The following is a 22,815-nucleotide window of genomic DNA, read 5'->3' on the forward strand; positions in this document are numbered from 1 at the left end:
AATGTTGTCATCTTTTGAGTTGAGTAAATGACTTTTACAGCCTGTTGAAAATAACTTTCTTTTCCCATATATTGCAACACCTTATTCATAAAGACCCAATTTACATTGTCAAATACCTTCTCTGCATCAATAAAAATCATAGCTGATTGTTTTTCTGGGTGTTCTAGAAATTCCACAATATTTAACACAGTTCTAATATTATATTTTATTTGTCTCTTAAATAAAAACCCTGCTTGATCCTTATGAATATAATCTTGAAGTACTTTTAAAAACCTATTTACTAAAATTGCTGCAAATGTGTTATAATCTATATTTAATAGGGATATCAGTCCATAATTTTTAACGTTTGTATGATCTTTGTCTCCTTTAGTTATTAGCAAGATATGGACTGCTTCCCATGACTGGGGTATTTTACTATTGGGCCTAGTGCTTTTCCAGTTTTCAACATTCTTATTGTTTCTACTACTTCTTTTAATGTTATTGATTTGTTAAGATTTTTAATTGTTCTACTTTTATATTTGGAATCCTTTGACTAAATATCTCATTATTTTCCTTCACATATTTTCCTGTTTATATAAATTTGAATAATACTTAACAAGTTGGTTTTTTATTTTTTCAATTTCTGACACTATTTTCACTATCCTTAATCTTAGTTAACATCTTTTTCTCCTTGTCCTTCCTTGGTTTAGCAGCTAACCATTTACCTGGTTTATTTGCTAGTTCAAACTTTCTTTGTTCAAATATTTCAATTTTGTTGCCATCTCTGTAGTCTCTTGTAGCCTTGAGCCCTTTTTAGGATGGGTGGGATATAAGTCGAAAAAATAAATAAAATAAATAAATTGTAATTCCAATTTTTTTTCAGTCCCATCATTACTTGTTTTACTGTTTAGTCTCCTTTGTAATTCTTTTTCTTTCTTATTGATCTCATCCATAATCAAACAGTTTTCCCCCTTTTTGTGTCTTTAAGAATCTCTCCTGTTGCTGTAGCACCCCCGCCCCCATAAATGCTTTACTCATATCTCAAATTATATTTGGATCTTCCACTGAGTTAGAGTTTATTTCAAAAAATTCCTTTGAGCCCTCCTCACATTTTTTGTTTTACCATTTTGTTTTTCAAGAGCCACTCCTTCAGTCTCGAATTGTATTGTTTTTGTCCAAATAGTTCCCATTGAATGGGGTTATGGTCTAATATTAACTTTGGTAGAATTTTAATTTTCTTTGTTTGGCTGCACTAACATCCTGATGCCCACACCATATCAGTCTTTGAATAACTTTTATGCCTGTCTGAGAAAAAAGTAAATTCTTTAGCTAGTCCTCCTCTTTCTCTTCATACATCCTTTAGTCAGAGTTTTTGTATTAAGAATGTAAAAGCCTTAGATAACTGATTTTGCTTTAAATGAGTTTTTCCCTTTTTAATTTTTTCTTATCTATTTCAGGTGCAAGTACTCCATTAAAATCTCTTCATATAACCCAGTTTTCATATGTGTATTCTAGCAGTTTGTCAGCTCATTTAAAACTTTGCTTTGTTAGAATTGGGAGCATAAATGCCTACTATAAGCACTTAAAATTCTTGAACCTTTATTTTGATTCCTAGGTATCTTGCTCCCATATCAGTAAATACTAATTTTGGTCCTAAATTGTTTTTCACATAAATAGCTACCTGCTTCTCTCTTTTTTAAAATTAGCCAAATGCATTAAAACTCTCAATCTTTCACATTTAAGATTTTTTCCTCACCTTTTAAATATGTGTTTCTGTAAACAGATTACTTCATTATTCAGTTGTTTCAAGTGATGGAATACCTTTTTTCTTACATATAGAATTAATTCCATTATAACACTTTACAACGCATGTTTTTGGTTGTTATTGAAAATTAAAGGAATTAGAAATATTAGGAAAAGTTAATCAGTAACCTAGGAATAGAAATAAAATAATTACCATCACAGACCACTAGGGCAAATTGGTCACTTCTTGTTAAACTGTTGTCATGAAGTCCTTTTTATTCCTTGCCAGGAAGCCTTGTGCCTTCTGCACTATATCTACATTGTATTTCCTGGACTTGCACATAAAGGACACTCCTTCAAGCTGACCACAACAGAAGCTTATCCTGCTTTTCCTCAGGATTTCAATCGGAAAATTATAGGTTTTTTTCTCAGGATATGTATTGGTATTTCCTTGATTACAGTTATTATGTTTCCATTTATAACTAATTTTTCTACCAAGTGTCTTCTGTGGATTTCATCTCTTGTTGCTTTTCTAATGAAATAAACCAGAATGTCTCTTGGATTTTTTTTCTCTTTCGCAAATCTTGAATGTGTACAGTACATTCTATTTCTGTGTCTATTTCTTCTCCCTTCCATCCTAATAGTTCTGCCAATGCTGGAATGATTCTTATTTATAATTCTTCATTTCCTGTTCCTTTAATCCTCTTAATCTTAAAACTTGGGCTGTGGAGTATGTGTCCACAGCGCAAGAGGACTGCCCAGACTGTAGTTGCGTTGTGGGAGTGGCCACAGCACAAAAGAATTGCCCAGGCATGACCTCTGCCCAGCCAAGCAGCTGCGGCCTGCTGTTGTGCCACTGCTGGCTCTGCCAGGCAGAGGGGGTGGCTGCGGTGTGAGATACTGTGCAGGCATGAGAGCTGGCTGTGGCACAGCCACTCCCTCTGCCCAACCAAGCCTGCTGTGCCTCGGCCACCCCTCCCTGGTCAAGTACCCGCAGCTGGCTCTCTCCCCCTGACTATTTTATAGCCTCACCTCACGGCACCTTCCCCTCAAGTGCAACAGACATGACTCTAATACAGGCATCTGTAATTCATGATCAGTTCACAGAAATGTACTTCAAACAAGAATGTAAGTAGCAAAAGTATCAAAACCATAAAAAGGACAGAAAGGGAAAGGCTGTGGGTCAGTGGTGGAGCACTGACTTGGCATGCAAAAGGTTCCTTGTTTAGTTCCTGACATTTTCATTTAAAAGCTTCAGGTGGTAGGTGATGTGAAAGACCTGTGCCTGAGATCCTGGATAGGAGCTGCCAGTCTGAGTAGATAGCAGTGACTTTGCTGGACCAGTGGTCTGAGTCAATATAAGGCAGCTTCATGCATTCAAGGAGTCTGATGGCATTGTAAAGGCTAGCAGATGTATTAGGGTATGAAAATATATGCCACAAGAGATCTGTTATTCTTTAAAGTCCCATGGCTCCTTTTAGATCAGGAGTCTGCAACCTGTGGCTCTCCAGATGTTCATGGACTACAAATCCTATCAGCCCCTGCCAGGTTGCGGACCCCTGTTTTAGATGATACTGTAACAGATTAACAAGATGGCATATCACATGTGGAATTTAAACACCATAATAACTGAATCAGCAGCTTTTCTACATCAGCAAGGTAAAAGAAAACATAGCTCAAATGGAATTTTAAAACACTTGTCGAACTAAAAGTGGTTTAAGAGCATGCCAAGCTTTCTGACCTAACAAATCTCAGGTATGTTCAGGGGCCATGCCCCCAGACTCCTGCCCAGGTTAGGAGAAGACCCAGATGGCCCAGAAAAAACCTTAGGAGGAAGGCTTACCTGATTCACAGAGGCACAAGAGATGGCAACCAATGGCAGCAGACAGACCCAGTTGCACAGGACAGCCCAGAGGAGAAAGCTGTGCCCAGAGTCAGTGACCCCCAGTGCTGCAAAGGTCACAACGTAACAGGAGAGCCCTGCAAAACTTGCAGAAATATATGAATGTTTAATTTTTGAAAATGAGTTTCTAATTAAAATAATAGAAGCACTGTCTGGTTCTTTAAGAAAATAATGCCATCGAGACGTTGGGAAGGCTAATGAATGGTCCAAAATCATTATTGTATAACAAGAGGAAATCAAAGTCTGAAATAGACTCAGAAAGCCTCTATCAAACTTTTTAAATCTCTACATTCTTCCCTCTGGTTTGATTCTCAGGTTGTGTGCAACAGTACCTTAGTATACTTGGAGAGGATCAGAAATGTCCCTTGAAAATGTAAGGCTCATTCCGCACATGCAAAATAATGCACTTTCAAACTGCTTTCAGCACTCCTTGAAGCTGTGCAGAACAGCAAAATCCACTTGCAAACAGTTGTGAAAGTGGTTTGAAAACGCATTATTTTGCGTGTGCGGAAGGGGCCTAAGCTACCATAACTGATGATCCACAGCATGTCCTTATAGCAACAAGACTGCAAGCAGCATTGATAACCTCACCCCTTTATCTAACATATGGGGAATAACATTGAGGCAGGGCATATGGGATATGCAGGATCATCATTACCCAGAAAGAACACTTCCATTCCTCAAGCCTTGACTGAGTGAGCGAAGAAATTTTGGAAAACAATGCTGTAGGGAAAAATTAATAGGACTTATCTGCACTGCATGGAGGATAATGGTCCATTTTTCTGGAAACTAATAGGGAAGAGTGAAGTGCATGACTGGCTTTGATCCAGAACAAAACAACACCTGTGCTCCAGGTTACATAAGTCTGGGGAAACAGTAGTGTAAAAGATGAGTGAGGAAACCAAGATATAAGAAGAGATCTTCACAGATGAAGCTCATGCCACTGGTTCACTGGAGCTGGCTTTCAAGATGCTCTGCTGCTGCTGCTCTTGTGTATCCACTTCCATGGAGTGGGAGACAAGGAGCACTCTTCCATGCAAGTGCTTTTAAGCAAGCACCTTGTGCTGTTGTGAGCCACAAGAGGAGTGAGTGTGCGGCTGAAGTGCAGAGAAACAAGTCACACTGTCACTAGGTTTACTCTAATCTGTCTGTTGCTGCTGACATACTTGTAAGATGAAGAAGGCAGGAAATGCACCCAGATGAAAGAGCCATGAAGCTAACTGTGAGTGGGAAAAGTACCATGCCAACCTGTGTCCTCATTCTGTTACTGGAGAATAGCAAAATGAAACCCCGTTGAATAAACAGGTTTATAATGTGACTGTACAAAACCCTTTCAGCTCTTAGCAGCTTCCTAATAACATTTTAAAAATTCACATGCTTTTTCAGTCACACCTGTTACTGTTAACAACACGCTCTAACTGTTTGGAGGATCCCCTCACCCCTTTTTGGCATCTAAAAATCCATTGTTTCTGATTGAAGTGCATTTGAGAAAAATAATTGGCTGTCTCTTACAGAAATTAGAAGGGCTTCTTGCTTTTGTTGCCATCAGTGTTGTTGTTGGTTTCCATGGCAATCCTCTCCATTCAAGAGAGGAACCACGCAAATGGTTTCCATGACAACGTACTAGGATGCTTCAGAAACAGGCCTGGAGTAAATACATTCACAATTAAGTGTCTTGGTGCTCTTATGGCTACACCATTTGTGCTTCCTCATAATGCATGACCCAAAGTCTTGTTCATTTTTTATTTTTCAATCCAACTTGTCATAAGCCTTTTGGAAAACACAGGGTGGGTCTTCAATCTTTGCCTTTCTGCCCCTGTTTTTTGTCTGTTTTGCCTTCTGGGTGTGTTTCTAGTCAATAAAGCCTTTAAACTGGGGATTCTCCTTTGGGTCAGAAATGAAAAAGCAACCCTGCATAATGCAGAATGTATGCAAAAATTGTTATTTAACATTTCAAACAGGATATTTTTTAATGAAATGCAAGAAGGGGACATCTTGATCATTGGCATTCAAAAGTAGCCCTGCAATCAGCATTAAGAAGAGGAAGTCCCATACTGGCTGCATATGGCAGCACTGCAAGATTGTTGTTTACAGGGAAGGGTCCTGGCTCAGTGACTGAGCATCTGCTTTGCATGCAGAAGACCTCAGTCTCTGGCATCTCCATGTGGAAGAATCAGGTGGGAGGTGACGTGCAAGATCTCTGCCTGAGACTCTGGACAGTAAACAAAACTGAGAGTAAACATAACTGTCCTCAATAGATGAATGGTCTGACTTGACAGAAGGCGTGTATGTGTCCACAGAAGCACAGAATATATGAAGTTTAAAACCAAAAAGCTTGTAAAAAAGTTCTATGCAGGGTATACGTGCAGAGTAAGCAAGTAAATATTCCAATAGCAGTGAATCAGCAAAGTCTTCAACCCAGAACTATGTTGTTCTGTTAAAGAAATCAGACTAATGAATGTGAAACCTCTGAAGCACCCATGCAGATTTTCCAATTGTTAGGCTAGCACATGCCGAGGCCCTGTCTTGTTAGGGAAGCTAGCCTCCAGATTGGACTTGGGGATCTTCTGGAATTACACCTCATCTCCAAACTACAGAGATCAGTTCCCCTGGAGAAAATGGATGCTTTGTAGGGTGAACTCCATGGCATTGTACCACACTGAGCTCCCTAGGCTCCATCCCCAAATCTCCAGGAGTTTCCTAACCTGGATCTGGCAACTCTACACCCCCTCCTCCATCCTTTACCTGTGGCCAGTGGGGATCTGGCAACTCTATGCCTTGTAGTGCTGCAAGTTACAAGATAAATAAGGGTTCAAACATTTTAAAAATCTCCTTAAAAGCAGGCCTGCCTTAGTGGAGGGTTCTGGGTTGCCAATTAGAATTGGGGGGAGGGAATGGGTTTAAAGAAAGTGCAGTTGCCTCTCCTTCTGTGAACATGGCTGAGTGTCACAAATTTTTGGGGAAGATTTGTGCAGTAGAAAATGGGACACTTTTGTAAACTTTTGTGTGAAAAAGAGATCTTCAGCTCCCCCTAGCTTACTGAAAGCATGTTGAGAATAAATGAAAGGGGAGTGGTAAATCTAAAGATAAAAATAAAAATCTCTTTTTGGCTACAATGATCAGTTTCAGTTCCAACAAATTTAAATTCAATTTCCAACAATACCAAATATTGGATTACTGTTGGACTACAATCTAGGAAGCTGGGGTCCGAAACCCTGCTCTGCTGTAGAAGTTCACTGGGTGACCTTGGGCCAATTTTCCGCCTAACTTACATCACACAAGGCGGTTGTTGTAAGGATTTAACATGTTGTGAGGATATAACAGAGGAATGGAGAAAAATGCTGTAAGATGCTTTGGAGAGAAAAGTGGGGGTATAAATAGATAAATGTAGATAAATAGATAAATGTAGATAAATTTTAACAAAATTTCTGGGCTGGGGGAACAGGACAATTCTTGCATGCCCTCCAGAATGGCACTGGCACTGGTTTCCATAATAGTGGAGTAGCAACCAAGATCTAGTTCAACTTCTATCTGAAGCTAATTTGGTCAATGACTGTCAATAAATATTAATTCATATCTGAATCTATAAGAACTTCCCTGCAGGGAGAGACAGTGAGCAAAGTTGGATGGACTAATCTAAAAGGGCTTAATAGTATTATGTCACACATTGCTGAGTCAGGGTTTATAATCTGGAAACAAATAATTGGGCAGGGATTAGAAATCTGTAGGCAGCATAGGCTGCAAGAACAGCACAGTGTTCAGACTGAAGATCTAGGCTAAAGTCAGATGCTTTTTAGCACCGGGTGGAACATTATTGGTTTCTTGTTTCACTTGACTTTTGCTGAGCTGGTAGCAGAAATACCATTCTCTAACTATTTGCAATGTTACTACTGCTGAATAGCCTTGAGCTGGCCACCAACAGCTACCTCCTATGGCAAGCTACCACAGTGGCCAGAGAGTAGTTTCTGAAGCCTTGTTGAGAGAACTGCTGGAGCTTAACATGCTGCAAAGAATGATTGGTACATTTTATATTACTCCTCCACACCAATTTATGTTTCTTTGTCCTCTTGCATGCTTTGTTTCACTCCTCTGTCTACTAAGCATGGCATCTCTGAGTCTTTTTTCATGCTGCACATGTCTGGGAGAAATCACTTCTAATTTCTTTGGCTCTTCTTATGTGCCCATTCTCATTCTCATTGGCACTTCCTCAAGTGCCATCATGTAGCATCCAAGGACACGGCATAACATACATAGCCTTCTGGGGTTGCATTTTCCAGGGAGTTGTTGGCAGATCTATGAGCTGTCTTTTTCATTATCTATCATAGTCCATTCCAAACAAGTTGAGACATGTCTAGGTGTACCATAGCAAAGAACTCTCTGATACCATGCCGACCACCTTGGGCAATGAGTACACTTCCAGTGGAATCAGTTATTTCAAAACCCTTCCTAGGGACATAGGATGTGAAGCTATTTCATTGGCAATGCAATGTGAACACAGCAGTGTCATAATCTCAGTGACAGGTTTGGTTTCTTTAAATAACTGGTGAACCAAGGGATATCCATGGATAACTTGAAACCATTGCCTTAGGAAGAAAACTTGGGTGATACTTTGGAATTAGTTGTAGCAGCACATTTTCTGTTGCCCAGACACAGTTTTAGAAAATATTCCCTGAGTGAAATGATGTCATGTAGCATATGGTTAGAGGCACTCAGAGTGTTTCCAGACTATGCATTTTGTTTAGTCATGGTAATATTTTTGTGCATGGCAAGCGTACAGATGTAATGGCATGCTAACATACTAGTTGACCACAAGCTGGATGGCAACTGTGCCAGAATCTTTACTGAACTTGTCTAGGTCACACAGGATCAGAGTAAAAGGAACTGCAGCCAATTCTGTTCTCATATATCCCCTTTAAACAAATGCTGTCTTCTGGTTGCCACCTTCTGGTTGTTCTCCACTTATGGTGGCTCACTTGGCATTTACCACAGTCCATTAGATTATTATAGTGGCTTCCACCTCGTGGAATGAACTCCCTAAAAAGGGAAGGGGAGGGGCTGTCTTTAGATATTTTTAGGAGGTGCCATAAGACCCTTTTATTTATGAAAGCATTAAGGCTGCAGGAATTTTCTTGGGGAAGGATGCAAGTTGGGTTTTACTGTGTTTTGTATGTTTCTAATTTTGGAATTGTAAGCCTCTTTGAGCCATGAAGGAAAGGCAGCGTATAAATATTTTAAACAAAGAAAGAATGCTCCCCCTCATCTCATATATTGGGCTACATGTTAGAAGGCTAGGAACATAAACCTGAAAAGTGAATAATATTTTAAGCACAATACAGGATGCTTTCACACATCACAACAAACTTTGCTCTTTGCACCAACTCCAGTTAGCCTATCACAGTGATGGTGAGCCTTTTCGAGACTGAGTGCCCAAACTGCAACCCAAAACTCACTTATTTATCGCAAAGTGCCAATATGGCAATTTAACCTGAATATTGAGGTTTTAGCTTAGAAAAAATGGTTGGCTCCAAGATGTGCATTACTCAGGAGTAAGCTTGGTGGTAGTCGATGGCTTTGCTTTGAAGCAACCATGCAACGCTTCGAATGGCTGAATCATGATCCTAGGAGTGTTTACTCAGAAGCAAGCCCCATTGCCAGCAACCGAGCTTACTCCCAGGTAAAGGATTGCGCTTTAGTTCTTCCCATGAAAATCAGTGGGGTTTAACAGCACTTAACAGGGTTACCTACACTGCTTCCCCAAAACTAGGTCTGAAGTTTAATGCTAATAAATCTCCCTGAAATAATTACCCTATTATCACACTGGGGGCCTGGAAGGAAAGGGGGGGGGGTGCAGGGGGAGAGAGAAGTAAAACTTTCACTTTCTGAAACCCAATAACTCCACCACCACTAAATAGAAGTAAAAAGGCAGTCAAGGAAGGCAATCCTAAGGAAGAATGCTGTGCGAGGGGTAGGATAACTTCAGGAAAGTTAAATTTGTGGAGCAGCCATCTGATCTGTGGTTTTTCCTTCACATGTCATCACAGCACTTGACTTCCCATAAAAATGCAACAGGAACAGAAAAATAAAAGCATGGAGAATATTTTGAAATGGACCCCTCTGTCCCACATTTGCCTCTGTCAGAATGGCCCTAATTCTGACAAGGGGGGTGAGGAAGGGATGCTCAGGGCGATAAGGGATTCTCCTCTCCCTTTCCTGCCAGTTGGTCGAAGCCTGGTTTAGCTCAATTCTTTATTGGTGTGAAATGCCTTTTGTCTTTTGTACTTTTGCTTTGATCCTGTGGGAACAGGATTGGCATCACGAGCCTAGGGACCTTGCAAGATCTCTCCTCCCCGTCCTGGGCTCCCAGGCACTAAAAGCCCCATCACTCTCTCTCTCAGGGTAGGGGGGCCCTTAACAAACAGTTCACTCCAATCGGGGCGAGTGCCTGAATCCCACCACTGTGCCTGCCCTGCTCTTGGCAGACACATTCCTTCCAATGGAAGCCTCCCACCCGGACTGCTACTTTTTAATCCTACCCCCAATGTTTAATTTGGTCCCCAAAGTTACATGCAGAGGTGGGATCCAGCAGGTTCTCACCAGTTCCCGAGAGTGGGTTACTAATTATTTGTGTGTGCCGAGAGGGGGTTACTAACTGGGTCCGCTTTTCCATCTCCACGCCCTCGCCTCCCCGAGAGGCATCCTGTCTTTGAACGTGAAGGTTCCATATAGCAATTGCGACTAATAATGTAACTCCCTGAACTGGGTTAATCCCTTTCAGGTACTGCAATTCATGGATTCTCAGCCTTTCGTACCTTTTATCTCACCAGTCTCTATCAAAGAACCTGTGTTTCACCATTGCTGTGTTCAGATTTGTGAGTTGGGGCATTTTCTATAATGTGATGATGATTTAGAAATGACCTGGTGCAAAAAAAATTTGGGGGGTCGTGGTGGCTGCCCATGAGGGGGGCATCAAACTCAGGTTTTGCCAGGGCTCAGGTTTGCCTAGATACGCCTCTGCCTCCTTTGCTGAGGGGGGGCTGGCGAGGGAACCTGTTACTAAAATTTTTGGATCCCACCACTGGTTACATGCCAAGAAAAGTGTGCCAGCCTCCAGCCTCCCAAGCTTTGTGGGGGAGGGGAGGTACTTGTGGGGCAGTAGATGGTACAGGTCGACTCAAGAAGACCTCCCTGAAGCTCAGCCCCAGCCGGCAGAGCGCTTTGTGCACGGCCAGCCTGCACAGGGTGACTACCAATGTGTTTGCTGGCAGCCTCCTCTGGCTGGGCAAGGGGGAGGGAGAGATAACGGCATGCGTGCCCACAGAGACAGCTCTGAGTGCCGCCTTGGGCACCGTGCCATGGGTTCACCATCATGGGCCTATCAGCTGTATATAGCAGACCACAATTTGTTCATGAATCCCAATTAGTCTTGTTACTTGTCTCCTGCCTGATCTTCAGGCAGAATTCCCCGATAATGTTGTAAGTTACCTGGCATTCGGGGTAAGGTGGGGGATTGTTGGCAATGCCTTTTTATATACAAAGCATACTTACTGGTTGTTTGCAATAATCCCTGGATTCCCGAGTTTTTAAACTCAAAAACAAAATACACGTTTTGCTAGCTACTCTTATTTTCCTTGTTTCTGTATAGCCACTTCAACCCATCCTCTAAACCACTGATATTTGCTCAGGGGCTTGGGAGCCACATGTGGGTCTCTGACATGCCGCCCGTGGCTCTCATGAGAATAATTTCCAATATAGTACCTATCCAATGTTTCAGGAAAGTGAGCAAAGCTCTTGCCCAGTAGAAACCATGGCTGGCAGTTGGTTTCCACCTTGAAACAGCATCCACCAGAGGAACAGAAAATCTTTAAACCTCCCTGCAGGGCAGGCCTTGTGCCCAGGGTGGAAGTAAAAGTGGCTGTTTTGGTTGTTTGCAAATGTGGTTTTCTTCAGTCTGCAGAATGAGTACCTCTGCTCTAATCACTACTCTGGAACAAAAGAAATCTGTCCAACTCTTACAGCTCAATTCAGAAGGGGTGAGGGAGCGCAGCTGCACCTTCTATTGGGCAGGAGGAAAACTGTGGAATCTTCCTGCCACCAATAAACTGCATAGGGGAAAGGAACTTGTGCTATGAAAATTGTGACACAGGTTTGGGGCCAGCTGCAGTGGTGTTCAGGGGCTGAAAGCCTGGTGGAAACTGCCTGCAGTTATCTCCACCCCGCAAACATTGAGGCAAACAATGGGATTGAAAACACCTTTGAAAAGTGCTGTGTGCAGAAAAGACCTAAGATGGTGGCGGTATAGTAGACTATCAACAATATGTGACACTTTTTAGAAAGTTTGGTAAATGCTATATTTACTCAAGATAGGCAAGCCCAAATGAAGTCTTTCAGTAGATATATTCCTAAAATTTGTTGCTGTCAGATTTCAAGGAAATCAATTGTTAAGAAAGTGTCCATTAATATAATGGAATTAAACTCTAACATGATTTATAATGTTTTTCTAATGCTCAAGTTAGTTCTGCCATTTCCCAGCTCCATATTTGCAAATGACACTGATATCTCCAAATGGCTTAGTTTTTATGAGACTTTGGTAATAGCTGATTACTGTTGAATTACCAGTAGATGGCAGACTTGACTGTGAGGAAAATATTATTTGGGAAAAACACCTCTGAGATTTTAATATATTCAATTTTCTGAGGGCGAAAAATCCTCTTGCCAAGGATCTCAGTTACATCAAACAGCCTTAACAGTGGGGTAAAATGCCTGGCATTAATTCCTTGAGTAATTAGGTTAATGCCACCATGCCTTTTAAGGAGACTTGAATAATTAGTTCATGTGTCAGTCAGTCTAAATCCAAACTGATCGGCAGTTTATTTTAATTTTTTTGGATGTTAAATATTGATTTTAAGAATCTGTGTCAAAGCAGGTCACTGTTAAGTGATCTTAATTGGTTGAAAACGTAAGAAGGTTTGTGCAGTTTTTCTCAATTCTGTATATGAACCTGCAAAGACCCTGCTCCCAACATCACTCTGGGCTCCCCTATTTTGTCTCCTCTCACACCCTTTATACTCCCTTCCGACAGTGTTAATTGGGACAATATTCTTTTTCAAAGAACAGATGTTTGTATCTCAGGCATGAGGAAAGCCATGTGCCTGCACGCAGCATGCTCTTACCCCCTAGCATGGGTTACTCTAAAGGTCGTGATGTACAGGGGAGACAGCTCCCGTGGAATCAGATACTTGCCTTCCTGTGCAGCAAGGTCAGACATGGGGATTACTTGTCTCTCTCTTTCTCTGTCCCCATTTTCATCAGCTACTTTGGCAGAGTACTGAGGGGAATATTTGAGGTGCAGAAAGAAAAGCACTTCTGCTGCTGCTTTGGGGAAAAGAATATAGCTCTGAACACTCAGGACTGGTTCACACATCCATCTCTCATCACTCTGCTGCTGAGGTCTTGATCACAGGGCTGCTGATATATAAACTTATTCCACTGAATAATGTTTAGGTTGGAGGAACATGAAAGTGAGGCCTTAGACAGTTCTTTCCCATATGTAAGGCACAGCTTGACAACGTGGTTACTTAAGAATTCTGTTTTTCATATTACTTAAATGTTAAGAATGGGTGCATTGTCGAAGGTTATCATGGCCAAAATCAACTGGCTGTTGTGGGTTTGCCATGCTTCTGAAGTTGCCAGCCATAGATACCAGCCATAGATGCAGGTGAAATGTTATCAACTAAGACTACCAGACCACGGTCACACACCCACAACATCCAGTTAAGAATTCTTTTTTTACAAAGTGTTATTTTTGTCCCCCAGTTTTCATGACTAATCAGGAAACAAAGAACCTGCAGTCCATCTCCTGACACACCAAGCCTTATCCATCTGCACTCTTTTAATCATTGAGAGCTGCAGTAACTCAGGAGCAAAAAACTAATCAACGGGGAAGGAAGGCATTTTAAAATTCATTTTAAATGATAGTTTGTTTTCTTTTGCAAATACAGCTGCTAGTCTTGCTTTTTCAGGACAGGTGGGGGGGCGGGGTTCTTTCATCCTTTCCTCTTCTGCTGTTTTTTCTTTGGGGGAAACCAACCTGAGCTGCTTTTATCCTAAGCAGGAAAAATATGGGTTCCTGTGCATTTTTACCAGCGAAGGCAAAAGTAGCTTTCTTCAGCAAGAAAGCAGCAGGGGAGGAAAGGCTTAAAGTTCTCTCTCTCTCTCTCTCTCTCTCTCACACACACACACACACACACACACACACACACTGTTCTTCAAAAATAAGGCCAACCATTCCTTTTGCAAAATTAAACATAAAATGTATGGAAGGGATCTTTAGCTTGACCCCAAAGGTATTACTTTGCATGGATCTCACCTCAGACAAGCCTCTATCTCTCAGCTTCCCCACTCCCCAAACCAATCTGTAATATTGTTTACCTTCCCTACTGGATTGGTGTAAAGATTGCTATAAGGTAGTGAATGGAAAGTTCTTTGAACATATGATAGATGGTGTTATCATCTCATAGGTTATATGGTTATGGAACACATCCCTTCTGTCTCAAAGAGATGACCTTTCTCTATTTTAATAGCAGGAAGTTCTTCTTTAATAACATTTATATTTCCAGTGGCCACTGCATATCAATGGAATTTATGCTAACTGCTCCCTTTTTCTTGCCCAGGCAATTTGAATCAGTCTTGTGACTCAGTTCAGGTAAAGGAAAGAGAAGAAAGCTTCTTTTTTACAGCTGGTGGGTATAATGTAGTCATAGAGAGGTATACAGATGCTTTTCCCAAAACACTGCTGTCCATCTGTGTGTTCACCTCCTGCTCTTAACTCAACATGTTTGTAGATAAACACATACTATAAAAATACCTTAAACTTCCAGTTCTCTCTTAGACTTCACACAAAGAAGCTGACCCTGTAAAAAAAAGTGGTTTTGAAACCTCTTTGCCGAGTTTGCCATTTGGCCAACAAAAGGAGTAAAAGTAAACAAAACCAGATGAGTACAGACAATTGTGATTTCTTGAGCATGATGCAAGTCTCCAGTTTTTTTTCCACTTCTATTTATTCAGTTAACTGAATGGCTGCCAAACTTTGGTGTTTGAAAAAAAAAGTCCATGAGCCAGGCTCGCCCATCATTAAATAAGGAGAATTACAATTACAAAAAGTTTTGGCATTAATCCTGGGATCTCAGTGCTCCTTTTAGGTCATAATGTTTTTTCTGTGCAGTTGCTTTTGTGTATCCCGTTAATTGCTATATCTCTGTTTTTTTTGTCCCTTGAGTTGCCCATTAATCTGTGTCTTTCATTCTCAGAATCATTTTGCATCCAAGATGACCGCAGGTGCCTGTCAAATGCTTGCCAAAAGGACTCTGATTGTAGCACTTCTGCAGAAAACGCTAGCTGCCGCTGCCTGGACTCACCAGGTGACACTTCAGCAGAGGACTGCACTCAAACCGATGATCCTTGTTCCTCCAGCCCGTGTTTTCACAATGCCACCTGCTTAAGTACTGCAGGAAACCTGAGCTTTTCTTGCAACTGCCCCACAGGGTACCATGGAACTACCTGTGAAACTGCCACCAGCCTGTGTGACTCACATGTTTGTAGGCATGGAGGCACATGCCGAGATGAGCCTGGCAGCCTTGTCTGCTCCTGTCCTGAAGGGTACACAGGTACTCACTGTGAAACTGACATTGATGAATGCTTTTCCAATCCATGCCTCAATGGAGCAGTGTGCAGAGACAGGATCGGCAGGTACTCCTGCTACTGTGTTCCAGGATACCAAGGGAGGCACTGTGACCTGGAAGTGAATGAGTGCATTTCAGAGCCTTGCCTAAACAATGCAACATGCCTGAACTTAATAGGGAAGTACGACTGCATTTGCCCTCCGGAGTATACAGGTAAGAGGTCATGACACAGTATAGATTCGCACAGATAGAAACATGTTCTTCATCTTTTCCTTCTGGAAGACAAGGTTAATTCAAGGGTACAAAAAGCCAATGGGACTCATGACCAAACACTGTCTTGCACAGTGCTGGAGTGGTAGACTCTTTTGTGAGGTAAACATCATCTTCTCATTTCTGACATAGCTATCAATATGTCCCATTTTCAAACTTCTGAGGAGGATATATAAATGTTTAATTTTCAGATTTTTTAGTAGCTGAAGTGCAATGGACTATCTATGTACCAAATTTCAGGTTTCTAAGTGGTGTGAAAAAATATTTTTGATATCTTCATGAGTCAGTCAGGCAGTATCTAATGCTTCTGCTACCTCAGTTGTAAAGACATGGAGGTTGGGACTCTGCATGCAAAGAGTGACAGAAGTCATATAGTTCTCCCCTTGAAAGAGGTAAGCCAAAGAGATCTATCTTGCTATGCTGTGTGTCAGACTATTTCAAACAATGTGATTTGCCCAGATGAGCAACTACATAGCCATCTGGAAAATTTAGATGTATCATCCAGTAAGTTCACCCATTACATAAGAACAAGCCTATTGAGAATTACTAAGGAGAGGAGTAAATAATTAGAAACATTCCTCCCATCCCAAATATCTCTCTTTAGAATAGTTTAAGTTCTGAAGGCCTTGACCTGGCCAATTTTTCCTCTCCCTTACCCCTTGTCCCATTCACTGACATGCCATGACCCCAACATGGAGGGTGATAAGTATGCTGACCAAGCCATTTAAGGGGTTTCTTTCTTTACAATCTAATATTTGTTTGCATATCTAAGGTCATCAGAAATCCCTGCTTTGTCTGAGGGTGGCTCTGTTTTGCTTATCTATTTATATGTTCTTTACTATCAACTTTTATTAATAGATGGAAAAAGTTGGGGGACTGTCAGTGGCGTATTTGTCTAGGGATGGGGGTACCCTCTGTCCCCAGGCACCATTGATCTGGTCAAGTGAGGGCACAAAATTGGCCCCCTACGTGACCAGGAAGACAGCAAGGCAGCAGGACTTCCTGCTGCCTTGTCATCTTCTGGCGCCCTCAGCCCTGCCCATGTCGTTACCAAGGAAACCAGAGGACCCCCCCCAGTCTTCCCCCTCACAGCTCCCCCCAAGCCCCCCCTCCCGGCTGCTGTCTCCAAGCCGGCAGCTGGCAATCCCTTCTGCCCTCCCCTCTGGGGACGATAGAAGCAACTGGAAGGCTCCATGCTGGGGCCTTTGATTTTATAAATTTGGGGGCGTGGCCCCACTCCTCAGAGGTGTGGTCCCACCCCCAAGCTTATAAAAGCAAAGGCCCCAGTACAGAGCCTTCCAGTTGCTTTTGTCCTCCCCAGAGGGGAGGGCAGAAGGGACTGCCAGCTGCTGGCTCGGAGACAGCAGCCGGGAGGGGGCGGGGCTTGGGGGTGGGGTGAGCATAGCGGGGGGCGCTTGGAGAATGGATGTCTCTGGGCTCCATTTCCCCCCAGTACGCCTCTGGGGAAATTGTTGAGCATCAATTTCCCCTGGCCCCCAAATCTTCTGCTCCAGAATTTTAGAAGTTAATGTACCATGCTCTGGGAAGAATATTCTCTCCTCATCAGTCTATTTGTTGTTTTCTTTTCTTGGGGATGTTAATTCACAAAATATATTTTTTGCATCCCTAGGGAAGTCCTCCAAGTACGCTGAAGCCCCCTACCTCATTTATGAGTAATCCAGTTTTGTTATTTTTAGGATCAGCAGGAAGTTTGCCTGTATATTATTTAATAACATTGTGATTAAATACCTGAATCACTAGCCCATAAAGTGTTTCGGTTTCCTCCTTTTACTTTGGGGAAGGCTATGTCAGTGTCACAGGCTTCTGCTAATTGGTGCCTGATACACCATACATTCCTATTCACTTAAGTATTATAGGTTTGCCAATTAGCTTAGAGAAAAATGTCCTGTCCCTTTCATGGAGGCTTAACAGGATGCTATCTATCAAGTGATGTTATTTATCTCCATGCCACAAAAAATGTCAAGTGTCTGTTTAAACACATTTAGCCACTATTAAAGGTACAGGACACTACACTATGCCATTTTGCATGTCTCGCAATTAAAAATATATTTTCCCTTTTGTTACCTGCTTCCCATATTTTGGGAATACTGCATTCACATCCCCTACTTCGTGTATATGCTTCCATATCTTTGCAGCAAAGCTAATCCTGTCCCTTTGCATTAAAGGAAAAATATGATAATTCATATGGGAAAATACTAAAAAATGTTATCATATGAGAAAAAAACCTCCATCTGGAAACCTCCATTGTGCATCATCACAACCAGTGTGAACTGGAATTTTGGCAAATGCCTCTCCAGTCCCAAACTTTTGGAGCCTGAGGACACCTTTGGAATGTTGATGGTGTGTGGTGGGGACCCCCACAAAATGGTTGCCATGGAAGGCACATCCAAGCTTGAGACTAGAGAGCAACTTGGGCAACTTGTAGGGGGCTTGAGGAGGAAATGGTCAGCAGCTTACCTGTAGACATACTGTGCTGAGCGCCACGCTGGGGCTGCAGATACCCCACAAGGGACTTTTGAAATTTTGCATTGTAATGGCCAATCAGTGGCCAAGGAACCAACAACCAATGAGAAGCCCTGCTTTCCCCATCCTTGCCCACTTTCTGTGAATGCTTGCTTGCTGCCAAAAAGATTTTAGCACTGTTTTGCCGAGACAAACAGAAATGAATTGCTGAGATTCCTAATGCGGAAAACTTTGCCGAATGGGAAAACTCCAGTGGAAATTAGAGAACCCTTCGCTAGTGTAACAAATGAGTCAGTATGCAAACCCAATGTTGTTGCCAGCTCTTAACATTGTTTAATCCAAAATAAGATTCCAGTTAAAAAAATAAGTTTTCTACCAGGACTGCAGCCTTTATAGTAAAATTTGTCAACAAAACTGTTGTAAGGCACAGAAATGGATATGGGATAAACTTATACACACTTTAGACAAATGTTTGCACTACATGTTTCCTTATCAGCAGAGGAAAACACTTCCTCTCACACTCAGCTGTTGCAATGCTTTGTAACATGCAGTTCATACACCAGCAAAAAACTGCCTTGGAAACTAATACTTACCGTAAGTACCCAATCTGGCAAGCTGGTCTCTAACTAAGGCCCCTTCCGCACACACAGAATAATGTGTTTTCAATTCAGTTTCACAACAGTTTGCAAGTGGATTTTGCTATTCCGCACTGCTACAAAGATCATTGAAAGCGGTTTGAAAGAGCATTATTCTGCACGTGTGGAAAGGGCCTTATTCTTGGAAATGGAAAGCAAGAGCCATTTTCAGCCAGTATATCACTGACTGAAAACAGGCGCCAGTCTTTGGATTTCTCCCTCTGATGCAGCACTTCAGCTAGCAAAGACTTTTGTTTGTTGCTTCTAATGAAAGTTCCCTTGCCTGAGGAAACATCCCAGGGTAGAGAGAGCACTCTTCTCAGCCAGTTGACCCAATGGTTCCACAGCATATGAATAAAAACTGCATGGGACTCCTAGGGGAAAAAATGAGTCTGTAACAAAAAACTCATTTTTTCCAATGACCGAACAGAGAACTGGAACCTTCACCAGTAACTCCACCCAATATTTGTTACAAATTACAGCACCAGCAACAACATGAAATGTATTTTTGCATGCTGCGAAACTTGCTGTTGTGGATTAGCTAGTATGTGTATAGTCAATACATACAGTTAGTTCACAAAAAAGCAAGTTTCTCAGCATGCAAAATACGTAGCAGAATGCACTACACATTTAATATTCACCTTCCAGGTAATATACCATGTATTAACAAGTCACATCACGTGCTAGACTTGTCTCTTTATGTTTTGAAGCCCTTCTGTATCCTCCACAATCCACAGTCTTATTTACCCGCCTTTACATTCCTGGATCTCCATGCCCGCTTGGTTTTCCTATCGATCCTCTTGACCTGCAGTATTGTATAAAACTTTTCCTCTCACATTAAGAACCTCCAGGTTCAGTCAGCTTTCTCAGCTCAACTATGCTCCCTACTGTTTCCATATAATGCAGAATCAGTTTGCTTACTCCTCATTTTCCTGTACCACCTTCTGGACACCATCCCATTATGTTCCTGACTACCCTGTAAGACTCTCTTACTGTGAGACTGAAGGTACTGAGAAATGCTGTAACTCTTACGAGTAACATTTTAAACTGTGGGTCAGTATTTCAAAGAGTACAACACTTTCTGAGAAGTATTCTACGCTGTCTTCTATGTTGTTGTAACGAGGAGCGTTCCATTACCCCAAAATGTTTTAGAAAAAATAATGTATTCCCTTGGATAATTTCTTTCTTTTTGATGGACACAATAAATACCACAATACATTTTTTTAAATATGAAAACATTTCTGTCTTTAACATTTTTTATAATGAAAAGAACAGAAAGCAATGAATATAATTGCACACGTGATATAGGGGTTTAGAGAACAAAGGTACAAGAACAAGTCCAACACAATAGGCTTTTCCACATGAGGTTTTTCATCGGTTTTGGACTCATACTGCTTTGGTTTCTCTATTGATGTCTGCACAAACTTTTGTGCCTTTAGTTTTCACTTCAGTTTTTTTGTATTTTCCCCAGTTTTTTTCTGGTTCTCCTGAGACCACTTGTATCTCGATGTTTTTCTGGAAGCCAATTTTCAGTTGGCTTTTTCCTTGTGTGTAATATTTCTGTCAGTTTTCTTTGTCTTGCCCACTCCTACCCACCTCCAACCCATTGTTGGGTGACTTGACTGCAATGATCAATCCACACCCTCTCCTCTTCCCCATCCTGAATATGAGTGTTTTCTTTTTAATGGCATCAAAATATTGAAATGTCATTGGAGTGTTATAACAACAGGCTTGGTAGATTATCTAAATTCCCAGCTTTCTTTTTTTTTTTAAAAAAAATTAAGTCTTTATTCCCTACTCTCATAGAAATATAAGGGAAAGGGCATACCTTCATTGAGGGGAGGATAGAGATTTCCTTGTTCTCTAAAAAAATGAAATCTGGGGATTCAGAGAACTCTCTAAGCCTGTTGTTACAACACTCTAATTTTATATCAATACTAGCGGGGCCCGGCCACGTGTTGCTGTGACAATTGTCCTGCTCATCACAGTCCACAACCCACACAGATGTCCATGCAGGTCCAATGATCCGCAGCATAGCCTTTTGGGGTGGTCAAATGGAATCCCTCTTTCCCTTTTCAATCCACATTGTTATATGGTGGTGGCTTGTTTTTTTAGTATAAGGTAACCCTTTCCATTCCACAACGGAACTGTCCAGAGTGCAAATCCTGCTGTCCATGAGACTGGTTGACATGCACAGTCCTGGCTTAGGTAAGGCAGAACTGGGGCAAGGAGGCTATCCCAGTCAGGCAACAGAGGCAGGGTGGTGAGGCGCTCAGATCGAGGCCAGCTCCCTGGGTTCTTAAAGGGCTGTGTGAAAAAGAAGCAGAGACAATAGTGTTGGTTCACCCCCACCCCGTGGATTTTCTTAGAAGAAAAAGGCAAACTCCAGCTCACTTTTAGTAAAAGAGAGCTGTGGCGAATATGGGTGAGGAAGTGGGTAAGTGGGTGGTTTTGGATGTGAGGGAGGAGCAGAGTGATGTAGTGTTATTGAGGATGAGCTGGATGTGTATGAGAGTATGTGTGTTGTGTGGTAGCAGTGGGTGAGGCACAGAGAGTGAAAGTTACCTGTGTGTGAGGGGGGGAACCCCACCTGACGTCTCACACGGCAAAGTGTGTATGTGTTTCACTTCCACTCATATTACCTAACAGTATTACCTATTTACTGTTTTCACTGCTCATCTCTGCCCATCTACGTGAACATTCTAAGCCCTCATACCAAGCCCTCAGGCCACAGACAGACAGGCTGCATGAACACTCTAAGGGTGACAGTTAAACAGAGCCAGCTTCATGGCCTGGTGCACCAGGAAAAAGATGTTTTACCTTGCTCAGTTATAGACTTTCGGCGATCTGAAGGTTCGATTACCTGCCCACAACAGGGAGGGACATCATGTGAAAATTTGGTGGCAATCTGTCCAGCCGTTTCGGCGTTAGGGAGTCACCAACAAAGTCACTGTTAGCTTTATATATATATAGATTTGGTGGCATTTTGTTTTAAAAAAAGAGGGTGCTATGATGCCACCAATGCCATCACCAATGATAACAGTGCCCCTCTGTTTAAAAGCCTCACTATTTAAGCTGTGTGGAGAAAAAAATGAACTGACTCCACAACTGAGAATGCATGGGGAGCGCAGGCAGGTTGAATAACCATGTCCAAACTGATTATAAGGCTTGTGACTAGTTTTGTTTTTGGTTTTTTCCAAGTCACAGCTTACTTATGGCAACCCCATAGGGTATTCAAGATAAGAGATATTTGGAGGTGGTTTGCCATTGTCTGTCTCTGTGTCAAGTCCCGGTACCCCTTGGAGGTCTCCCATCTAAATACGAGCCAGGGACAGAGCTCAGAGTGTGTGACAGGCTTAGAGTCACCCAGTAAGCTTCCATGGTGTGAATAAGGATTTAAGCCTGGGCTTCCCAGGTCTTAGTATAGCACCTTAACCACTACACCATGCTGGTTGTCTGCTTGTGACTGTAATCCCCAAAAAGCCATGCTTTGATTGCAAGAAAATCATGCAGAAAAGCCCAGAATGTTGTTAGGAATACCATTTCCTGGTAAACCTATTTCATTCAGGCATGTTAGATTTCTTATTGAGATTTCTTATAATACACTTTGATACTGAACATCATGCAATTGCCTAGCCCTGAAATGCTGGGGGAATGAGGGGACGGGCTTGTACAATAGACTGCTTTGCACCTTCATTCCCTTTAATTGCTAAGATAATGGCTACAATCCAGTTAAGTGTTCTTAAACTAAAACAAGATTCTGTGTTCCTGTTTTACTGCTGGTTTGTGACCAGTGTATTCAGGGGCAGTGTGCCGAGATACATCCTCAGGCATTCTTGCATTGATAGTAGTGGGTCTGAGCAGACCCACCTTTTTTCAGAATCAGAAAAGTTTAAAATAGCATTATAAAGACTAAAAACCAGGACAGACCTGACATTCTTTAGGGTTTTTTCTTGAACGTTTTCAGCAGTGGCAGAAAGGCCTCTCCCCCTTGTGAACAATTTTTCAGCACCCTTTGTGAAAATATTTGCTTAGTCATTTACACTGCCCTCAAAAATCTGTCAGTGAAATATTCACAAAACCAAATCTGATTGATTATGAATTCTGACATCATCTCACTGAC

At 41.8% G+C, this 22,815-nt stretch overlaps 1 protein-coding gene across 4 annotated transcripts in view; it reads left to right on the plus strand.

Moving 5' to 3' along the window:
* Positions 1-22,815, plus strand: part of CRB1 (crumbs cell polarity complex component 1) — a 160,214-nt gene that overhangs the window by 26,298 nt on the left and 111,101 nt on the right. For all 4 annotated transcript variants that reach the window (XR_007244568.1, XM_048497121.1, XM_048497122.1 and 1 more), the window contains exon 2: positions 14,932-15,516. Coding sequence is in view for 3 of the 4 variants with exons in the window: in XM_048497121.1 (XP_048353078.1) it covers positions 14,932-15,516 (585 nt within the window). In the remaining variant the exon portion in view is untranslated. The remainder of the gene's footprint in view (positions 1-14,931; positions 15,517-22,815) is intronic.

Source organism: Sphaerodactylus townsendi, linkage group LG05, assembly GCF_021028975.2.
Source record: "Sphaerodactylus townsendi isolate TG3544 linkage group LG05, MPM_Stown_v2.3, whole genome shotgun sequence".
In the NCBI taxonomy this organism is placed as follows: Eukaryota; Metazoa; Chordata; class Lepidosauria; order Squamata; family Sphaerodactylidae; genus Sphaerodactylus; species Sphaerodactylus townsendi.